At 59.9% G+C, this 18,082-nt stretch overlaps 1 protein-coding gene across 1 annotated transcript; it reads left to right on the top strand.

The window, feature by feature from the left end:
• Positions 1-17,729, top strand: SPATC1 (spermatogenesis and centriole associated 1). The gene is made up of 5 exons (XM_059995354.1): positions 1-211; positions 8,181-8,756; positions 8,883-9,396; positions 9,507-9,648; positions 17,400-17,729. The coding sequence occupies exons 1-5, from the start codon at positions 1-3 to the stop codon at positions 17,727-17,729; spliced, it is 1,773 nt and encodes a 590-aa protein (XP_059851337.1).
• The last annotated feature ends 353 nt before the right edge of the window (positions 17,730-18,082 follow it).

Genomic DNA, 18,082 nt, shown 5'->3' on the forward strand with positions numbered 1-18,082 from the left:
ATGTCTCTACTCACCAATTACGAGGGGCTTCGCCATCAGATCGAGAGGCTGGTGCGGGAAAATGAGGAACTGAAGAAGCTGGTGCGGCTCCTTCGGGAGAATCACGAGCTCAAGTCGGCGATCAAGATGCAGGCGGGTGGCCTGGGCATCAGCGGGTTCAGCAGCAGGCTGGGCGAGGCAGCGACCAACCCTCCTCAACACCAGGGTAACTGCAAGGGGCCTGGGTTCAAGAAAAGCGGGGAGGGAAGGGTGAGACTGCACCCGAGAGGAGAGACTCTGTGCTGGGGTCTCGGGAAATCATGGAGAGAAGGGCGGAGATAGCAACAAACACCGGGTGAGGGGAGGGCGAGGACATAGGGCAACCACGATAAAAGAACAAAACTAGGCACCAGCCCCATTCACCTGATGGCAGGAGTCCCTGCCCACCCACACACTCCTCCCCTCAGGTGAACTTCCAAGCAGCTCCACAGACTGAGAATTTCCCAGCCCTGGAATCCAAGGTGCTGCCCCACTGGACCCAATACGGCACCCACCCTCAGCTTCCCCCCCTCCCCTCCGTCCCCCCGCCCCCAGCACCCTCAGCCCCCTGCCCCATCCCTCTCCACTCAGAATTGACCACCGGAGTCTAGAGACCAAGGAGAGAAGCCAGGACTGAAGCTTGAGGTTTGAAATCGTTAGTGTGTGACAGCCCTGGGGCTGGAGAGGAGGTATGGGGCAGGGTGAGACAGAAGAATGGGCAGAGAAGTTAGGGGCGTTCACACAGAAGCTGCCCAGGGGCCAGCTCTCCCCAAGCCACCGCATTCTGGCACAGAACTCCAGGGAGTACAGGAGTCCTAAAATCAAACCTTCCAGGTTGTTACAAAGGTTTATTTGTCAGGTAAGCAGATAGAACATAATTTAACAGTCGTTAGCTTGACTGATAACTTTTAACTGACATATCATATGTAAGCCTCCATTTGTGCTCTCGGCCAGGGGGAACCTGGGAGAAGGAAATTCAGTCTTGGAGGAAGAGAATAAGTTGCACTTTGGACAAACTGACTCTAAGACGTTCTCACGACATCCACCTGGAGCACCCAGGAGGCAGCGGAGGTGTGAGCCTGAGGCTCAAAGGAGAGGTCAGGGCTAGAGAGAAAAGATGGAAGAGTCACTGATAACTGAAGCCGCAGGAGGGGTGAGACGATCTGGAAAGAGAGAGGAACAGTGAGGAGAGACTGGGGACAAGTCCTGAGTCAAGACAGGTAGAGAAGCTGGCAAAGGGGCACTCAGAGAGACAAGGGACACCTCAAAAGTGTAATGTCACAGAAGCCGAGACAGCTTCGAAGGGGACAGAGTGTCAGCGGAATAAAGGCTGCCTGAGAGGTGGAGCAAGAAAGGTGCTAATGACCTGCGTTGGGAACCTCGGCTAGAGCAGCTTCAACCGCACTGTGAGCAGGAAAGGCCCAGGAGTGAGGTGGAGAGTGCGGGAGAAAACGGAGAGAATAAACGGTTGACACTACGTTCATGAAGTAGGGCTTGGAGGGGCGCCAGCTGGAGAAGGGCATGGCGTCTAGAGCTGCTTTTCCTGATGGCAGAGACCTGAGTTTATTTCTATGGAAAGGGGAGATACGAAAGAGAAAAGGAATGCTTTACAGAGCAGAGGCTGCCTTGACTGAAGGAAGAGCATCCGTCCACTGCCGGGGAAAGGAAGGAGGAAGGGTGGGTGAGAACACCAGGTGGGAAGCTGCAGAACTCCGGAACCGTGGCTTCAATTTTCTCTGGAAAAAATGTCATTCTCTGACAGTCAGGGTGGAGAGAAAAAGATGGGGGAAGTCTGAAATAAAGTGAAAATGGCAGGAGGAAGTGAGAGGGGAACCGGGAGGTGTGTAACGGGCGCAAACGGTGCCGGCATGTGTGGGCTTCGTAGGCAGCAGCCACCAGCCGCCTCCAGCAGCACTGGGCTGGCGGGGGTGCGGACAGACATGCGGAAGGCAGGCAGGTGGCCATAAGGGCCGGTCAGCGACAGCCTGGGCCCACCACGGAAGGGAGTGGACGCCAGCTGGGCTGGCACATGACACGGAAGAGGCCAGCGTCCCAGAGACCTAGAGAGGCCGGCAGCCAGGGCAGAAGGCACGCCTCCGTGGGCAGAGCGGGTCGCCTGCGCGGCGGGAAATCAGTAACCATCGCTGTTGGCTGCATTAATTTCACGGGGAAGAAAGGCCATGCGGTTCAGGCGCTGGCCTTGCGAACATGGCAGGGGAAGGCGGAGCCAGGATGCATGGGGACTGAGGGCTCAGGGGCTCTCGGCCCGACGTCTCGCAGACGGAAGATGCACGGGGCGTCGGGGCAGGGCTCAGGGACTCTCTCGGGCCCGACGTCTCGCAGACGGAAGGTGCGCGGGGCGTCGGGGCAGGGCTCAGGGACTCTCTCGGCCCGACGTCTCGCAGACGGAAGGTGCGCGGGGCGTCGGGGCAGGGCTCAGGGACTCTCTCGGCCCGACGTCTCGCAGACGGAAGGTGCGCGGGGCGTCGGGGCAGGGCTCAGGGACTCTCTCGGCCCGACGTCTCGCAGACGGAAGGTGCGCGGGGCGTCGGGGCAGGGCTCAGGGACTCTCTCGGCCCGACGTCTCGCAGACGGAAGACTCATGGGGACTGAGGGCTCAGGGGCTCTCGCGGGCCCGACGTCTCGCAGACGGAAGGCGCGCGGGGCGTCGGGGCAGTGGGCGCAGCGCGGAAGTGAGGGCTGCGCCGAGGGCTCAAGCCCGCACCGCGGGGGCGGCCCGCGCGCCGGCTCCTCCGCCCGAGGGGTCGGGCGGGGAGGCTGTCAGCAGGGGGGCAGGAGGGCTTCTGCTGCCCTTCCTGCTGGGCGCCTCCCCCTCCCCCCTCCTCACCTAAGCCCCCCCCCTCCCAGGCCCCCACCCTGCTGCCCCTCTGTCTTCTCTTGCTTCCTTAGGCGGGGAGCAGCCTTCTTCCTCTTTCCCGAAGGGCTTTGAGCAGCCCTGCTCCTCACAGCCTCCCTCCCCTCCCCCCAATCCTACCGGGGCCTGTTACCCCGGCAGGGCCTCCCTCCTCCCCTCAGGAACCGTCCTCCCCCAAGTCCCAACCTCCCACCCCGGACCCAACCCTACCCCCGCCCCACCCCCACCCCAGGGGTTGACCCTAAGCCCCCGGATCCATCACTCGTGGGACCCCAGCCCTCCCTCACGATTGCCTTCCTCTTAGGAGCCTTGTCCCCCCTCAGAACCCAGCCCCCTGGGGACCCCATCCCCCCTCAAGACCCACCTTCCTTTTGGGACCCCTGTGCACCCTCAGAACCCACGCCCTCACAGCCCTCTCCCCTCAGGACCCCATCCCGCCCTGCCCTTCTTTTAAGACCCTTGTCCCCCCTCAGAACCCGCCCCCTTCTCAGGGCCAGTCCCCTCCTCAGGACCTGTCGCCATCCCCCCTCTCTTTCTCACCTGCCGCCGCCCCAGACCTCTTGGAACCCTGGGCTCTAGCGGCCTTTGCTCACCCGTCTCGCCTCCTCGAGTCCGGCCTCGAGCAACACCTTCCCGCCCAGACCCTCAGGCCCCGCCCCTCAGGGCAGCCCCGTTACGCTAGCTCCGCCCCTTGAGCGGCGCCGCAACTCGGGCCCCGCCCCTACGCTCGGGCTCCGTCCCGTCAGGGCCCTCCCTGGCGCCCCGCCCCCTCCGACCGCCGGCTTTGACGCCCGCCACATTGACTGACCCCCGGCTTCGTCCCCGCGTGGACCGGGGGGTCTCGTGGCCGGGCCGCCCTTGCCCGGGTGTGGGCCCGGCCTGGTCCTCGCGGGGCCGACGTCCTCGCGGAGGGAGGGTTCCGAGGCCGGAGAGGCCACGGGTGGTGGGCAGGCCCGGGAGGGACCGATGGGGAGGCTCTGCAGCCCGGAGCCCGAGGGCCGGCCAGGGAAAAGGCGCGAGGGCGCGGCCGAGTGCAGGACAGTGTGGCGCACGTCCTGACCGACGCGACGAGGGGCGGGAGACCAGAGTGGGGCCCCTCCAGAGTCCCGCCCTCGGCCTCGGCGGGAAGGATAGAGCTGCCCCTGTGAGGAGCAGGCTGGGGGAGGAAATCACAAGTTCGCTTAAACGGTTAAAACATTGTAAACTGCATTTGTAGATCTAAGACATTTGCTTTTCTTTTTAGCTTCAATAGTCCGATGTAACAAACAAACCTTCCTGGACCCAAATAATTCTTATGTATAAAATAAACATAGGGCTTCCCTGGTGGTGCAGTGGTTAAGAATCCACCTGCCAATGCAGGGGACACAGGTTCGAGCCCTGGTCCGGAAAGATTGCACATGCCGCGGAGCGACTAAGCCCGTGCGCCTAGAGCCCATGCTCCACAAGAGAAGCCACCGCACGGAAGAGTGGCCCCCACTCACTGCAACTAGCTAAAGCCCGCGCGCGGCAACGAAGACTCAAAGCAGCCAAAAAATTAATTAATTAATTATTTTAAAAAGCTAAAAAATACCCTATATAGATGCAGTGAATCTAAGTTCTCTTTAAGTTTCTAATACTGTATGTAGTAAAGTACCTAGGAACATTTCAACTCGTAAGTCTAAATCAGCAAAATATAAATTATAAGGTTAAAACAAACTTGCACATTTTGCAATACAATACAAAGCTATAGGACTGAAATCTCTTAAACCGAGGCTCGACCTGGGGCTCCTGTTGGCTCAGAGCACTCCTGTTCATGAGAATTCCCTGGAGGTCCAGTGGTTGGGACTCTGTGCTTTCAAATGTCCCCATCTCCCAGCCAGAGATTTCAACAGGCTGCTCCTGAGATTCTCATCGGTGACCCTAATGGGTCAAAAATCCATGGACATGGCTTCCCTGGTGGTGCAGTGGTTGAGTCCTGCTGATGCAGGAGACACGGGTTCGTGCCCCGGTCCGGGAAGATCCCACATGCCGCGGAGCGGCTGGGCCCGTGGATAATCCTACACTGACCTTTTTTAATCATCAAGTTTTATCTGTGCTCATATATACATCATGTTCTTCATATTTATTGAACACTTTCTGTGGCCCAAGTACTGTTCTAGGCACTGGGAAACAGGAGCAAACAGACAAAGCCCTGCCCTCACGGAGCTTCCATTCTAATCGAGGGAAACAGGAAAAACCAATAAGTCAATGGAGAATATCTTGGAGAGAGATAAGTGCTAAGGAGGACATAGTCCAGAGGAAGGGGAAGGAACGGGTTGGGTGAAGGAAACTGGTGATTTGGGATGGAAGAGCTCATTGAAGAGGTAACAACTGAAAGGACGGGTGGAAGTACGTGGCCAGCTGTGCACACGGGAAAAGCGTTCCAGGCAGAGGGAACAGCAACACAAAGACAGAGGCAAGAGCGTGCCGGAGCATTTGAGGAACAGCAAGGAGGCCCGAGGGGCTGAAGAAGAAGGTGCCAGGGAGAGACCAGGAGGAGAAGAAAGTCAGAGAGAGGACGAGCCAGGTCACGGGGGACACTGAACTGCCTAGCACTCCGAATGAGACGGTGAGCTAGCTGGTGGGCATTTTAACTGGAACAGTCTGGCTGATGTGTGAAGGGAGAGGCCAGAAACAGGTAGCAAGCCAGGGGGCTCCTGCAATAATCCAGGCAGGGTAGTGTTGGTATGGACCGGAGTTGGGAGGAGCACACGTGCTGGATTCTGGATATACGTACTTGAAGGTGTTGCAGACAGATGGGATGCTCGGGGCTCCTGAAAGAGAAGTGTTGAGGCTGCACCATTTGAGGCCTGAGCCACTGAAAGAGCGAAGACGTCGGCGGCCGGCACGCCAGGGCGGCAGAGTCCCCAGCAGAACCCTGGGAAGAAGGGGGTCAGGCCACTGGGATGTGAGTCAGAGTCCAGCCCAAGAGTAAGCAGCCTGCGCTGGTCCAGAGCGTCCGAGCTGCATCAGCTCCTGCAGGGAAGCAGACTCTAGGTGGGCCTTGGGGCTGCCCCCGGGGGCAGAGGATGTGGGCCCAGAAGCACCTGGAGGAAGCCGGGTGACCAGGAACCTGGATGCCAAACCAAGACGGGATTTCAACAGGGAGGAACGTCCCGCCGCGTGGACACCACTCGCCACCTGCGAGAAGAGCCCCGTGAAGCGTGCGCTGGGTTCTGCGACGCGGGGTCACCGGCCCCTCGATCAGTGTTTGGGTGCAGGGATGGAGAAGGAGAAAATGGACTGAGATGCTGAGTTGGTACAACGCCCAGGGACGTCTGCGAGGGACACAGAGGACACCAGTGGAGGTGGGGACATCAGTGAGATGGAAACCAGATCCCCTGGGTCTCAGAGACCATGAGGACCTGGCCGCGCAGGCACCGTCTTCTCTCCCAAGTCCTGAAGACGCTGCCCGAGTGGTCCTTTCCCATGTCATCCGGACCCTAGGCTCCCCCAAGAGGAGACAGGCTGGGAAGGACAAACGCCCTGACTCGGGTCTCCGTGCCCCGTCACCCGTCTCTGCCGCACCGCCTGCTCCTTCCCTCACGCCGTTCCTCTCCGTGGGATACTTCCCTTTGGGCCACAAGCTTCACTGTCTCTTCAATCCTAAAGCAAAAATCCAAAAAAGCCAAAGCAAGAAATCATAAAAGACTGGTTGATTTGATTCTGAAAATTTAAGTTATTTGTTTGGGAAAAAATAACAAAACTTAAAACAAAAATAAACGGCAGGACATCCTGGCACACATTGTGCAGGGCGGCATCAGTGTAACAAGTCCCGGACTTCTCAGGGAATGTCAGATGTTTCTGAGGGGTCTGAAAGTGGATAGACTTAGCAGTGTGCGTTAAGAACCTCTCAAATGTCTGTTTTCGGGGGGAAAGATAATAAAGATTTATATAGTAGAATTTTTGTCACTGGGAAAACTGGAGACAATTCATTCTCCCAACAGCCGAAACAGGCTCAATAAACAATGGCACGTGCACAAGCCGGGCACCACCGCAGCCACGATAAGCGCTGTTTTCCAGGAACGATGATGCTGAAGGTAGCCGTGGTGCAGGCCCAGTAGGAAGAGGCGGGGCACATAAGGACACGGGCCACGTACGCAGTCACCACACACGTGTGCGTGGCCTGGGAGCTAGGAATGGACTTTACCTTTTTAAAGAGCTGAGGGAAAACCCAAAGGAGTCTGCTGGTTCACGACATGCACTGAGTCCATGAAATTCTAATATCGGCACCCACAAGTAACGTTTTGTCGCCAAGCTTCCACGTGTATTTGTTTCCGTGTTGTCTGTGGCTGTTTCGGAGCCGTGACAGCAGAGCTGAGCGGCTGCAATAGAGGCCGGATGGCCAGGAGAGCTGGAGCTCTTTTCACCAGCTCTTTACAGAGGGGTTCGCCAGCCCCTGAGCGACATAAACACGTGGAGAAAGTCTTCAAGCCTTCGCGGAGCTTTGCTATATGATGGACGGTGGGATAACAGGACCACCAGTGGTTTTCATCTTTTCTGACTTTTCTGTATTTCCATTCTTTTCCTATAATAAGCATGTACTGCTTTTTTTTTTAATGTGGAAGTTTTCAATCAAACTGCACACTCACAGAAACCTTTCCTGCACCCTCCCTAGGGGCCTTCTCCCCCAAACAGCGGTCACTCAGTCATCCGAGGGCAGTCTCCTCAGGAACCCAAGGGCAAACGGGCTCCCAGGCCCCACGCAGGGGAGAAGCAACACCCCCTCCTCTGCCTGCATCCCCGGCGACAGGCAGGCGGGGGCCCTGTACGGGCCAGGCACACCCTGGGCTCCACGGGAGGCTCCCAGCAGCTTTGAGCTCTGGCCTCCCTGAGGGTCCCCCACGTGGTGAGGCTTGGCCGTCCCCAAGAGGACAGCAGTCAGGAGGCCCGGGCCCACTCCCCCACCACCTGGGAACAGAGGGGTCCACTTGGCGACCTACGTGTTCAGACCCTCCTCTCCTCCGTGAGGGGTCAGCGGCTCAAGGCAGTGGGCCTGTCTGAGGGACAGGCAGCGTGGAAGGTCCTGGTGGCTGGGGGGCCGGCGTTTACAGAGGTGATCCTGGGAGGGACCAGGCTCCCTCGGAGCACAGGGATGAGGGGCCAGACCCTCGCGTGGGATCCACTGAGCAGCCCCACAGATGCCCGCTTAGAGGTGAGGCTCAGAGAGAGTTGGTCAGCTCATCAGAGGCACATGGGCATCTTGGTGCAGGCCCTGCCCCAGTGGGGAGAGAGCCTGGGGTCTCAGTGCTTTCTCCGTGTCCCCCAGGTGTCTTCCCGCCCCCGGCCCCGGCAGCAGCAAACGAACCCGTCCTGGAAGAAGGGATGGCGGCTCTGGTGCCCCTGGCCGACACGCTAGACAGCCCGCAGCCCAGCCCCGCGGCAGGCCCCGTCGTGAGCGCCCGGATGGGCCCTCTCAACACGCTGCTGCCCGGCCTGGGGCCCATCTCACAGAGCAGCCCACTCTCCAGCCTCCTGACTGGCCCCCTGAGCGACCACCTGGCCAGCCCCGTGGCAGTGCCCCTGGCGGACACACCGGCCAGCTCCCTGGGCCTGCCCTCGACTGGCCCCCTGACTCCCAGCAGCCCCCTGACAGGCCCCCGAGCTGTGCCTCAGAGCAGCCCCCTTATGGACGCTGTAACAGGTTCGGTGGCCCTCTCTCTGAGCAGCCCCCTGCTCACCTCCACGGCTGCCCCCCTAGGTGTCTCTCAGAACCTTCCGGCCAATCCCGTGAGCAGTCTGGTGCTGTTGGAGGCCCCAAGGGTGTGGCTGGCAGAGCCGCTGCAAGGATGCCCCTCTGGACCCCATCCCTCAGCGGGTGGGGGGCCTGCTGCCACCGCAGAAGGTAACCGGTGCAGGGGGAGGGGCAGCGGGGGCCCAGGGGGCGGGGCCCCTGCCAGGCTGGTAGGCCCTGGCCCTGCCTCGCTCTAACCCTCCTCCTCTCCTTTCTGCCCCTCCCCCACGTCGCTAGCCCCGCCCTCCGCTGAGCACCCCCAGCCCGCCCAGGAGCCTGAGCCCCTCAGCATGACGTCTGTGGGTGCGCCCATGCAGACTTCCACGCCCGTCGGTCCCATGGGCACACCCAGCCCCGCAACAGCCTTCTCCTACGGCACCCCAGACGCCCGGACACAGCCTGGTGGCCCCCAGGGACAAGCGGTCTCTGCCTCTGTCCCTGCCTCGGCCACCTCCTACAACATCACCATCCTCGCCTCTGCCCTCACTCCCGCTCCCCAAGCTGCCACCAGCTATAGGCCCTCAAGCACCCCGCACCCCTTTGCCCGCACGCACCGCTCCCCGACCCGGCTCTCGCCCACCCTCCACTCCCCTGCACACAACCCCCACTCCCCGCCTCGAGCCTCGTCCTCACCGGCTTCAGTCAACGACACCCGAGGTCCACGCGTGGCAGAGCCGTCTCGGAAGAGCAACCTGCAGTTGGAGCGGAAGCTAGCCCACCGGAAGACCGGCAAGTTCCCTGACAGCTCCCGACGGCAGCACGGGTCTGGGGTCTCCTCGGCTGCCCTAGGAGACCTCCCAGGCACCCCCCTGGGCTGCTGACCACGGTCACTGACCACTCCCTCCACCCCTTGTTGTCCCCAGAGTCGAAGCAGCTGGCCTGGGAGAGGCTGGTGGGGGAGATCGCCTTCCAGCTGGACCGCAGGATCCTGTCCAGCATCTTCCCCGAGCGTGTCCGGCTCTACGGCTTCACGGTCTCCAACATTCCGGAGAAGATCATTCAGGTGTGTTGTGCCTACCTGCCGCTCACCGCCTGAGGGCCTACCCCGCCACCTGCAGGGCTGGGGACGGCCTTCCGGGGGCCCCTGCACTCCGGCTAGGCAGAGCGCATCAGAATCTGCGGGCACCCTGGGACGGAGGATACACCGCACTCAGTCCAAGTGGCCAGCAGGTGTCCGCGGCATCTGGCAGCAGGAGTGTGTGGTCCCAGCCACCCGGGCGGCCTTCCCAGAGGGCAGAGCAGCAGAGGGGCCCCAGCACTGTCAGGCCTGTGAGCCCCCACTTTGCCACTGCCATGGCCTCGGGTCTGCCAGGCCCCGCTCCCACGGGCCCTCCCCAGACTGGCAGAGCTGCCGCCTTGTGTCTCTCCCTCGCCCTGTCCAAGTCCTCAAGTGTCACTGGGGGGTGCAGGGGAGGCAGTTCTCAGAGCCTCTGAGCAGCTGGCGGCCTGGTGGCCAGGGTCTTCAGGCCGGGCTCGTTCCGTATTCCCAGCATGCCCTCCACTGAGCCCGCTCCCACTGAGGGACACAGAGGACGATGTTTCCCAAACACGCTTGGGCGCGTCTCCTCGCCACCACGTGTAGGAGGCACGTTGGAGTGGGAGCCGTCGGGGGCTTGGGCTGCGCCGGGGCAGGATGAGCCGGTGCGCGCCCTTCCCCCCCGACACGCCCACTCGGGTGGAGCGGGGGTGGGGCAGGGGTGGGGCAGGGGGCGGGCGTCGGCGCCGCGGCCCTTCAGCCGTTTACTCTTCCCTCGAGAAGTAGCCCTCGGTGGTCCCGGCCTCTACCTCTCTGGCCGTCCTTATCCGTGGATGGACTGTGGCTCTGGGTCTGTGAGTGGGCAGGAATCACGTTCAGTGACAGTGGGCTCATCTGTGTCCCGGTTTGAGCTTGCCTTCTCCTTTTGTTAAGGTGTCCTTTGGTTAGGTTTGTAATTTTAATGAGACCAAAATAATCCACGTTTTTTATCCACCTTTTCCTTTTTTTTTTTGGCCGTGCCACGTGGCATGCAGAATGTTAGTTTCCCGACCAGGGATGGAACCCGCGTCCCCTGCAGTGGAAGCGCAGAGTCTTAACCGCTGGACCGCCAGGGAAGTCCCACGTTCTCCTTCATTGTTTGTACTCTTCGAGTCCCATTTAAGGCTGGAGCTGCCGGCCCCGCCTTGGTCCCCTCTCCCAGTCCCACGAGTGTGGGCTCCAGGTTTGCAGGTCTGGCCCTGCCCAGGTGACAGTGTCCTAATCCTGGGAGGCCAAGGGAGCCAGGGCATCTCTCCTTCCAGATCGTCGTAGCTCCTCTTGGCCCTTCGCTCTTCAAGATGAATTTTAGGATCAGTCTGGCAATTTCCAAGAAAAACCTAGTTCAAATTTTTAGTTTTTCATTGGTTTATAGGTTGAACTGGGGAAGTTTCCCATCTTTGCCATGTTGGCTATCCCTGTGTTGCTTGTGTCGGCGGGGCCAGCTTTGGCCATGCTGGGTTTGACAAGCCTTGACTCCTACCCTGGAACACCGCCACCACGGCTGTGCCATGAGTGCAGCCCGGCAGCGGCTGTTTAAAACTTGGCAGATGACGCGGGAGAAGCACAATATTTATGTCTCTAAAATGCTGCATCTGATATCTAGTTGGCAAAGACTACACTTAATCATAAGTGAAAGTCTAGTTGCCCACATAGAAGTTAGACATCAGGCTATGGAGAGAGGTTTCTGGTTGTTTGACACTGCTGTTTATGCGGAGGATAAGGTGGACCCTCCAGGAGGGTGTGTGCGTGCAGGTCCTCCGCTCCCACGCCGCTCTCCGCCTTGCCTGCGAGGTGCCGCTTATGCTGGAGAACTTAAGTCACGGCACTAAACGGCAACTCTTTAGAGAAGAGGCAAGAAAAGGAAGCAGAACGCACGTAAGGCAATTTGTTTGGTATTTAAGGAAGTCGAGGAGCTTGGTGCCCCTGAGCCTGTGCTTCAGGCTCCACCTCGGCGGCCTCTGGGTGGCGGTTCTCACCACAACACTCACCTGGTCATTCTGCCCATCGGCCACCGTCACCAATTCCACGGCCTCCGGCCCATGCACCTTCCATCCAGCCATGAGCAGAGCTGCAGGATCATACACTTGCTGCCCTTGTTCCCAGGAAGCCCTCCACTGCAGCCCACCCGCACGGAAGCTGTCTTCAGGATAGCCCCTGGCTGGCCTTCTGTAGGGCCCACTGCAGGTTGACTGAGCTCTGGTCCCACCTGAGGATCATAAAGATGCTTCCTGGTCTCAAGCTATCCTGCCTACTTGGCTGGATTATTCGTTGATTCCCATCTGCATTTAATTCCACTCTGCCCAGGCTTTCACTTCCCTTCATCAAGACATCTTGTTTATTTCTCTGCACATTGACCTCCAATGTTGGCGGTTGCTGGAAGCCCTAAATTCTACCTAGATTCACCAAACCAGGCGAAACCTGGTGTCGGCCCACTGGGGTCCTTTGCTTCCCGAATGCCGTAGAGCTTTAACGCTGAACACTGTAATGGAACCCGATATTCAATGAGGACTCGTTGACTTTGTCCATAGAACGTGGCTATCTACTTTTGTGTAAGTTCGCAGACAGTTATGCTGTCTTTTAAGCTCAACTGAAAGTTATCCCAGTGCTCATTACTGTCAGTTCTTCTGCCCAAACACAAAGCTCTGCTCCATGGGAGATGCTCTGGCTCTCTTCCTTTCTGCGCCCTTGTCCTAGGAGACCCTGAGTCCAGCTGCATCAGTGTGAGGGTGACTGAGGGTGGTGCCTCGGTCCTGCCCGTGGTCCCCCCGGGATGCTCTCTAGGCCAACGCATCGGCCTGCTCAGAACATTTTTGATTTCTGTGTACTGATTTGTTATTTAGCTACCTTGCCAAACCCCCTCGCTAGTTTTGATAGTCTGTATATCATTTTGGCTTTCCTCTGTAGACAATCATATCATATAGCACTTAAAAAAATTTTTTTTTGTTTTGGCCGCGCTGGGTCTTAGTTGCGGCATGTGGACTTCTTAGTTGCGGCATGTGGACTTCTTAGTTGCGGCATTCGAACTCAGTTGCGGCATGCATGTGGCATCTAGTTCCCCGGCCAGGGATTGAACCCGGGCCCCCTGCATTGGGAGCTCAGAATCTTACCCACTGGACCACCAGGGAAGTCCCATACAGCACGTTTTAAAAGCAGATCATAAGGCTACCTCATCTTGTCTCTGACGTGATTACAAACACACACTTCTAGTCTTCCGGTTAAGTGCGATGTGTGTTCCAGGCTTTTTGCCAGATCTTCTTTCGACAAATCAGTCAGAGTCCTCGGTTGCACACAACAGAATCCACACTAGCTGATATAGGCAGAAAGGGGTTTATTATAAATGTTTAGGTGTTCAGACAGGCTCCAGGAAGGACACCAAATTGGGCTTGCCTGCTACACAGCCAGTAAAAATGCCAGACGGCAAGGGAGTGAACACGCCATCGTCGTTGCTGCCCCGGGAACAGCACGCACACGCCTAGTCGGATGCCTGCAGTTTGGTACGGCTGCCCCGAAGAACCAGTGCCACAGCCAGTGCGCTCTCCAAAGAGCCCAGCCCCTGCCTGCACTGTCTCCTCCAGGAGACGAGGTCCACGCACCTGTACTTGCTGGGCGGAAACCCAGGTCAGAGGGGTACCTGAGCCACAGGGGAGTCTGGAATAGGTGATGTTTAGCGTCCAGCCTCTTAGAGTTCAGGAAGGTGCTAGAATGCACCAGGACAGAAGCCAGTGAGCCACATTCAGCATCTGCCTCACCAGGTGAAGAAGTTCCCTCTTCCTCCTTTGTCCAGAGTGCTTGGTTTTTTTCTTACTCATGAACAAATACTGAACTTTTAGAATGCTGTTTCTCTCTCTCACTGAGATGACCACACAGTTTTCTTCCCCCGCCCTTTTCTGTTAACATATTGATACACATGAGAAGATACTCTGCTCATAAACCACACTGCGTCCCTGGTGTTTATAGATGCCCTGGGAGGCTCTGTTTGCTGTTTATGAGTTCTGCAGCTTCGCTACATTTTTAGAGATCGTGCCAAGTTTCTGTGACAGGAATACATGGCTTAATAGCCAGAGGTTTATCTCTCCACAGGGTTGTGGGGCCCTGCTGACCAGCCCCTCGCACACATCAGGGTCCCCAGGGTCCCCGCGTCCCGGGACTCGGCCTGGGGGTGGTGCTCGAAGTCCCAGGCTCCTCCCCTTGGCTCGAACTTAGTGACATCAGGTCCCCCTGCAGGATGGTGGGACACGTGGTGGTTTCAGCTGGGCATTTCATTACCTAGAAGAAGGGGGAGGCGCTGCCTTGTTCAGTGGAGGGTGTGGACTTTGCTCATCCTCTCTATTGAGCTTTCTTCAGATTGTGTTTCCTCACTTCTCATTATTATTTCCTCCCTTCTCCTTCCGTTAGCTTTGCTTTATTTTCCTTTCTTGGGTTGAGCTCTTAAATCATTTTATTTTACATCTCTTTTGTTTTTAAATAACTGCATTTAGGACAAGGAAGTTCCTTCTGGTCAGGGAGATATTCAAAATCCTCAACAACCGGTACCAGGGAACCCCAGCCAGAGTGGACCCTGTTCTAGGGTCCAGGCAGAGCGGGAGGCTTCCGCTGTTCAAGGCTGGTGGGGAGAAGCGACGGTCTCCTGGCAGCCCCGGCTATGTCCGCCAAGGCTCCAGCCTGACTGGTGGCACTCTGCCTGCAGCCCTGCAGGCTAGAGGGGTGGTGTGTGGCTGTTCAGGTCTGACTATCTCACGAACTGCCTTGCATTTCCTCTCTAACCCCTGAGTCCGTCGGGACCACCATCTGAGGGGTGTCTGGCTGCCCGTGAGTGTTGGCTTCTAACACGCCTGCCCTGCGTTTGGAGAATGAGGGCCGCACCACGCGTATTCTCTGGTATTTGCTGCCATTTCCCCTCACTGAGCGCATGGTCGGTGCTGTGTGTGGTCCAGGACGGAAAGATTGCGTGATGAGCACGCGTGCTGGGTCTCGCAGGTGTGAGTCTATGTGCCTCCCCGCGCCCCCGCCCCCCACGTATCCCCTCCAGTGCCAGGCCCTGCGGCTTCGCCCTGTAGAGATTCTTCCCCTCCACTCTGATTGTCTCCACGTCCACCTCCACAGCTACATTCTCTCCTCCGCTCCTACCCCGTGGTCCAAACTGCTGTCACCTTAGCTGGTCCACAGCTAGCTTGCCGCTCCACCTGTTCAGGCCTGGCTAGCGGCAAGCGTTCAGAATATGCCAAGCGGGTGCCAGACACAGTCTCTGCCCTCGGGGAGCTCACTATCTCTCTCCGAGGCCTTCAGTCAACAAGAAGAGCCGTCAGGAGCTCTGCCTCTCGTTCTTCTCCCCACCCAGACCCGGGCTCACCGGGGCCAACTTCACCGCCCTGGGCGCCCCTCCTTCTCTACTCCTACGCCTGTAGACGTGACCCCCGTGCAGCAGAGCTGACTGGCCCGGGTGCTGTGCTTGACGCCCCCAGAGACGTTTCCTTTGTCCTCACAGCAGCGCTGTCAGGCGGTGCAGTGTTTCCTGCAGTCCCAGCAGGGAACGCGAGGCTCACACTCAGCGTGGTGGCGGCCGTTGAACCCGACTCTCCCCGGGGGCCCTGCTCTGCACCCGGCGTCCTGGCACCTTCCGTGCCATGCATGCTGCTCCCCAGCCTGGAAACTTCTTCCCTCCACTGTCCTTGTCCTTCAGGCCTCGCTTCAGCGACCTCTCCCTCCAGGACCCCATCCCAGTGGCAGCGCTCGCAGTACCATCCCTCTACCGGGCCGTGTCCTCACTGTAAACTCTGAGGGCCTTTTGCTCACACCTGAACTGGGAGGGCTCGGAGATCTGCAGAGTGAGGATGGATGGACAGAACCCTTCACCCTCTCTCGCCAGCTTCCGTCCAGCCCCTGCCAGTGGTCAGCACGATCTCTTAAAACCATAAAGCCCACCAGGCGTCTCCGAGCCTTTAGGACAGGCACTCCGCTCGCCCGCCACCTCCAGCCCCGTGCTCTGCTCAGGCCCGCAGCTTCTCAGGGGAAACCTGAGGGGACTGGGGGCGGGGACCCACACCCGCTGCCCCCGTGCTGTTGGGGTGCTTGTCCTACTCTTCCCCACCCACTCCCCCTTGTCGCCCTCCACTCTCAAGGGGTCACCTCCTAGGGGCAGCCCTGGCCTCGTCTCTCAGCGTAAATGTGCCCCCGTCGGACTCCTGCTCGTGTCTTAAGCTCCGTGTGCCCAGCCTGGCACACAGCAGCAGCCCAGCCACGGCCGGGGGTGAGCAGGTGACGGCTCTCGATGCCCCCGCAGGGGCCAAGGCTGAACGCTATCCACCGGCTTGCTCCCCGGTCGCCCCGGTGTGAGCAGCCGCAGGTCCGCTTGCTCACCCACAGATGCCGGCTGAGCTCCTGCCGTCTGTCCCCCCGGGGCCTGGAAACAGGCAAATGGAAGAAGATTCAGGCGCCCAGGTCAGGAAGCCAGGCCCGTCCTAGCGTCACCAGGCAGCAGAGGTGCGAGCCTAGGGCTCTGGGGGCCCCTGGGCTGAGCCCAGGCATCAGCCTGGTGCTCTGCTCACGTGACCATCCAGGGAGCGGACAGGGAGGCCTTCCTGGAGAAGGCAGTGCCTGAGCAGACTGTCCCGGCATCCCTAGCAGGTTGGGAGCCAGCCTGGTGGACGTCTGGGGACCTGCGGGAAGAGGGTGAGCAGGGCCAGATCCGGGCCTTGCCGGTCCGCCCTGGCCCTGGAAGTTGGAGCAGTGGAAAGTGCAGGGGGGCTCTAGCGGGGAAAGACCCTGTCCCACTACGTACACTTCAGACCTTCGTTCTGCAGGCCTGGGGGCAGTGGTACCAGTGACAGATACCTAATTTGCAGGACCCAGTGCACACAAAAACACAGGGCTCCTTGTTCAAAATTATGAAGAACTTCAAATGGCTACAGCAGAGACGGCTGAGGCCCCAGAAGGCAGTGGAGGGAGGGACGGGGCAGGGGGGTGACGCTGCGGGACGCAGCTCAGCCCGGCAGGGCGGTCACAGGTGATGAAGATGGAGGCAAAGAACCCGGTTGCTGGCAGACCCCGGGTCCAGGCGCTAGGAGCCAGCACCCGGTGGCAGCAGACCCGGGGTCCAGGCGCTGGGAGCGGCACCCGGTGGCAGCAGACCCCCAGCGCTGGGACTCAGGGCCCTGGCTCTGGGCCTGGGGTCATCGGTGCAGCATGAGGGTGGGAAGGGACGCCCACAGGGGGTGTGCAGGCCACGGGGCGCTGGGACGGGGGGCCCGGAGGAAAGGCTGAGAGGAAGCGGGGCGGGACCCAGGGGGCAACCCTGGGGGCTTTGGGACGCCCCCTCGTCTTTCATCACCCCCAGCCATGCTCTCCGTCCCCAGCTCCTGTGGCCCCCGCTCAGTCCGAATCCCTGGCGGTGGATGGAGCAGGTGACGGGGCCTCTGGGACCCCCTCGTCTTTCATCACCCCCAGCCGTGCTCTCTGTCCCCGGCTCCTGTGGCCCCCGCTCAGTCCGAACCCCTGGCGGTGGATGGAGCAGGTGATGCGGCCTCTGGAACCTCTCTGCTCAGGCGCAGCCCACAGGGCTCCCCTCGCCCTGGAGCCCACAGGCGCCTCTCTCAGCGCCTCCAGGACACCCCCCTTAGGACACCCCCTCGGATCTGGATCCCCCCACAACCACACCCCCGGCCTCCGTCGCCCCTCACCTGCCTGCCTGCTGATGTGCTGCGGTGGGGCCAGAGGGTCCCTGACGGCTGCTGTCCCCTCAGGCCTCCCTGAACCCCAGCGACCACAAGCTGGACGAGGAGCTGTGCCAGACACTCTCACAGCGCTACGTGAGCATCATGAACCGGCTGCAGAGCCTGGGCTACGACGGGCGGGTGCACCCGGCCCTGACCGAGCAGCTGGTGAACGCCTATGGCATCCTGCGGGAGCGGCCCGAGCTGGCCGCGTCCAAGGGCGTCTCCTACACGGTGGATTTCCTGCAGCGCGTGCTGGTGGAGACCGTGCACCCCAGCATGCTCGCCGATGCGCTGCTGCTGCTGTCCTGCCTCAGCCAGCTGGCGCACGACGACGGCAAGCCCATGTTCATCTGGTGATGCTGGCTCGCTGTGGCCCGCACCTGGGTGCACAGCCATTAAAGCTCGCCTCGGACGCTGGGCCTGCGCTGGTACTCCTGGGTGGTGCTGCCTCCTCTGGGGGGCTCGCCAGCGCCCCCTCCCCAGCTCCCCTTCAGTCCCGCCTACCCTGTAGGTTCACGCCCCTTCCGGGGCCCCTGGGGAGAGCCCCAAGACCAAAGCTCAGCAGCTGTGTTTCCAAGGGGGATGTTCCAAAGGCCCCAAAGCTGGCCTGGCAGTGGGAGCACAGGAGCCCCTGAGACCTGGAGGGGGAAGAGCCGGAAGGAGCCCAGCTGGCAGGCAAGGGTCGTGGTGTGCCAGCAGGCCTGGTGACG

Source organism: Delphinus delphis, chromosome 17, assembly GCF_949987515.2.
Source record: "Delphinus delphis chromosome 17, mDelDel1.2, whole genome shotgun sequence".
NCBI lineage: Eukaryota > Metazoa > Chordata > Mammalia > Artiodactyla > Delphinidae > Delphinus > Delphinus delphis.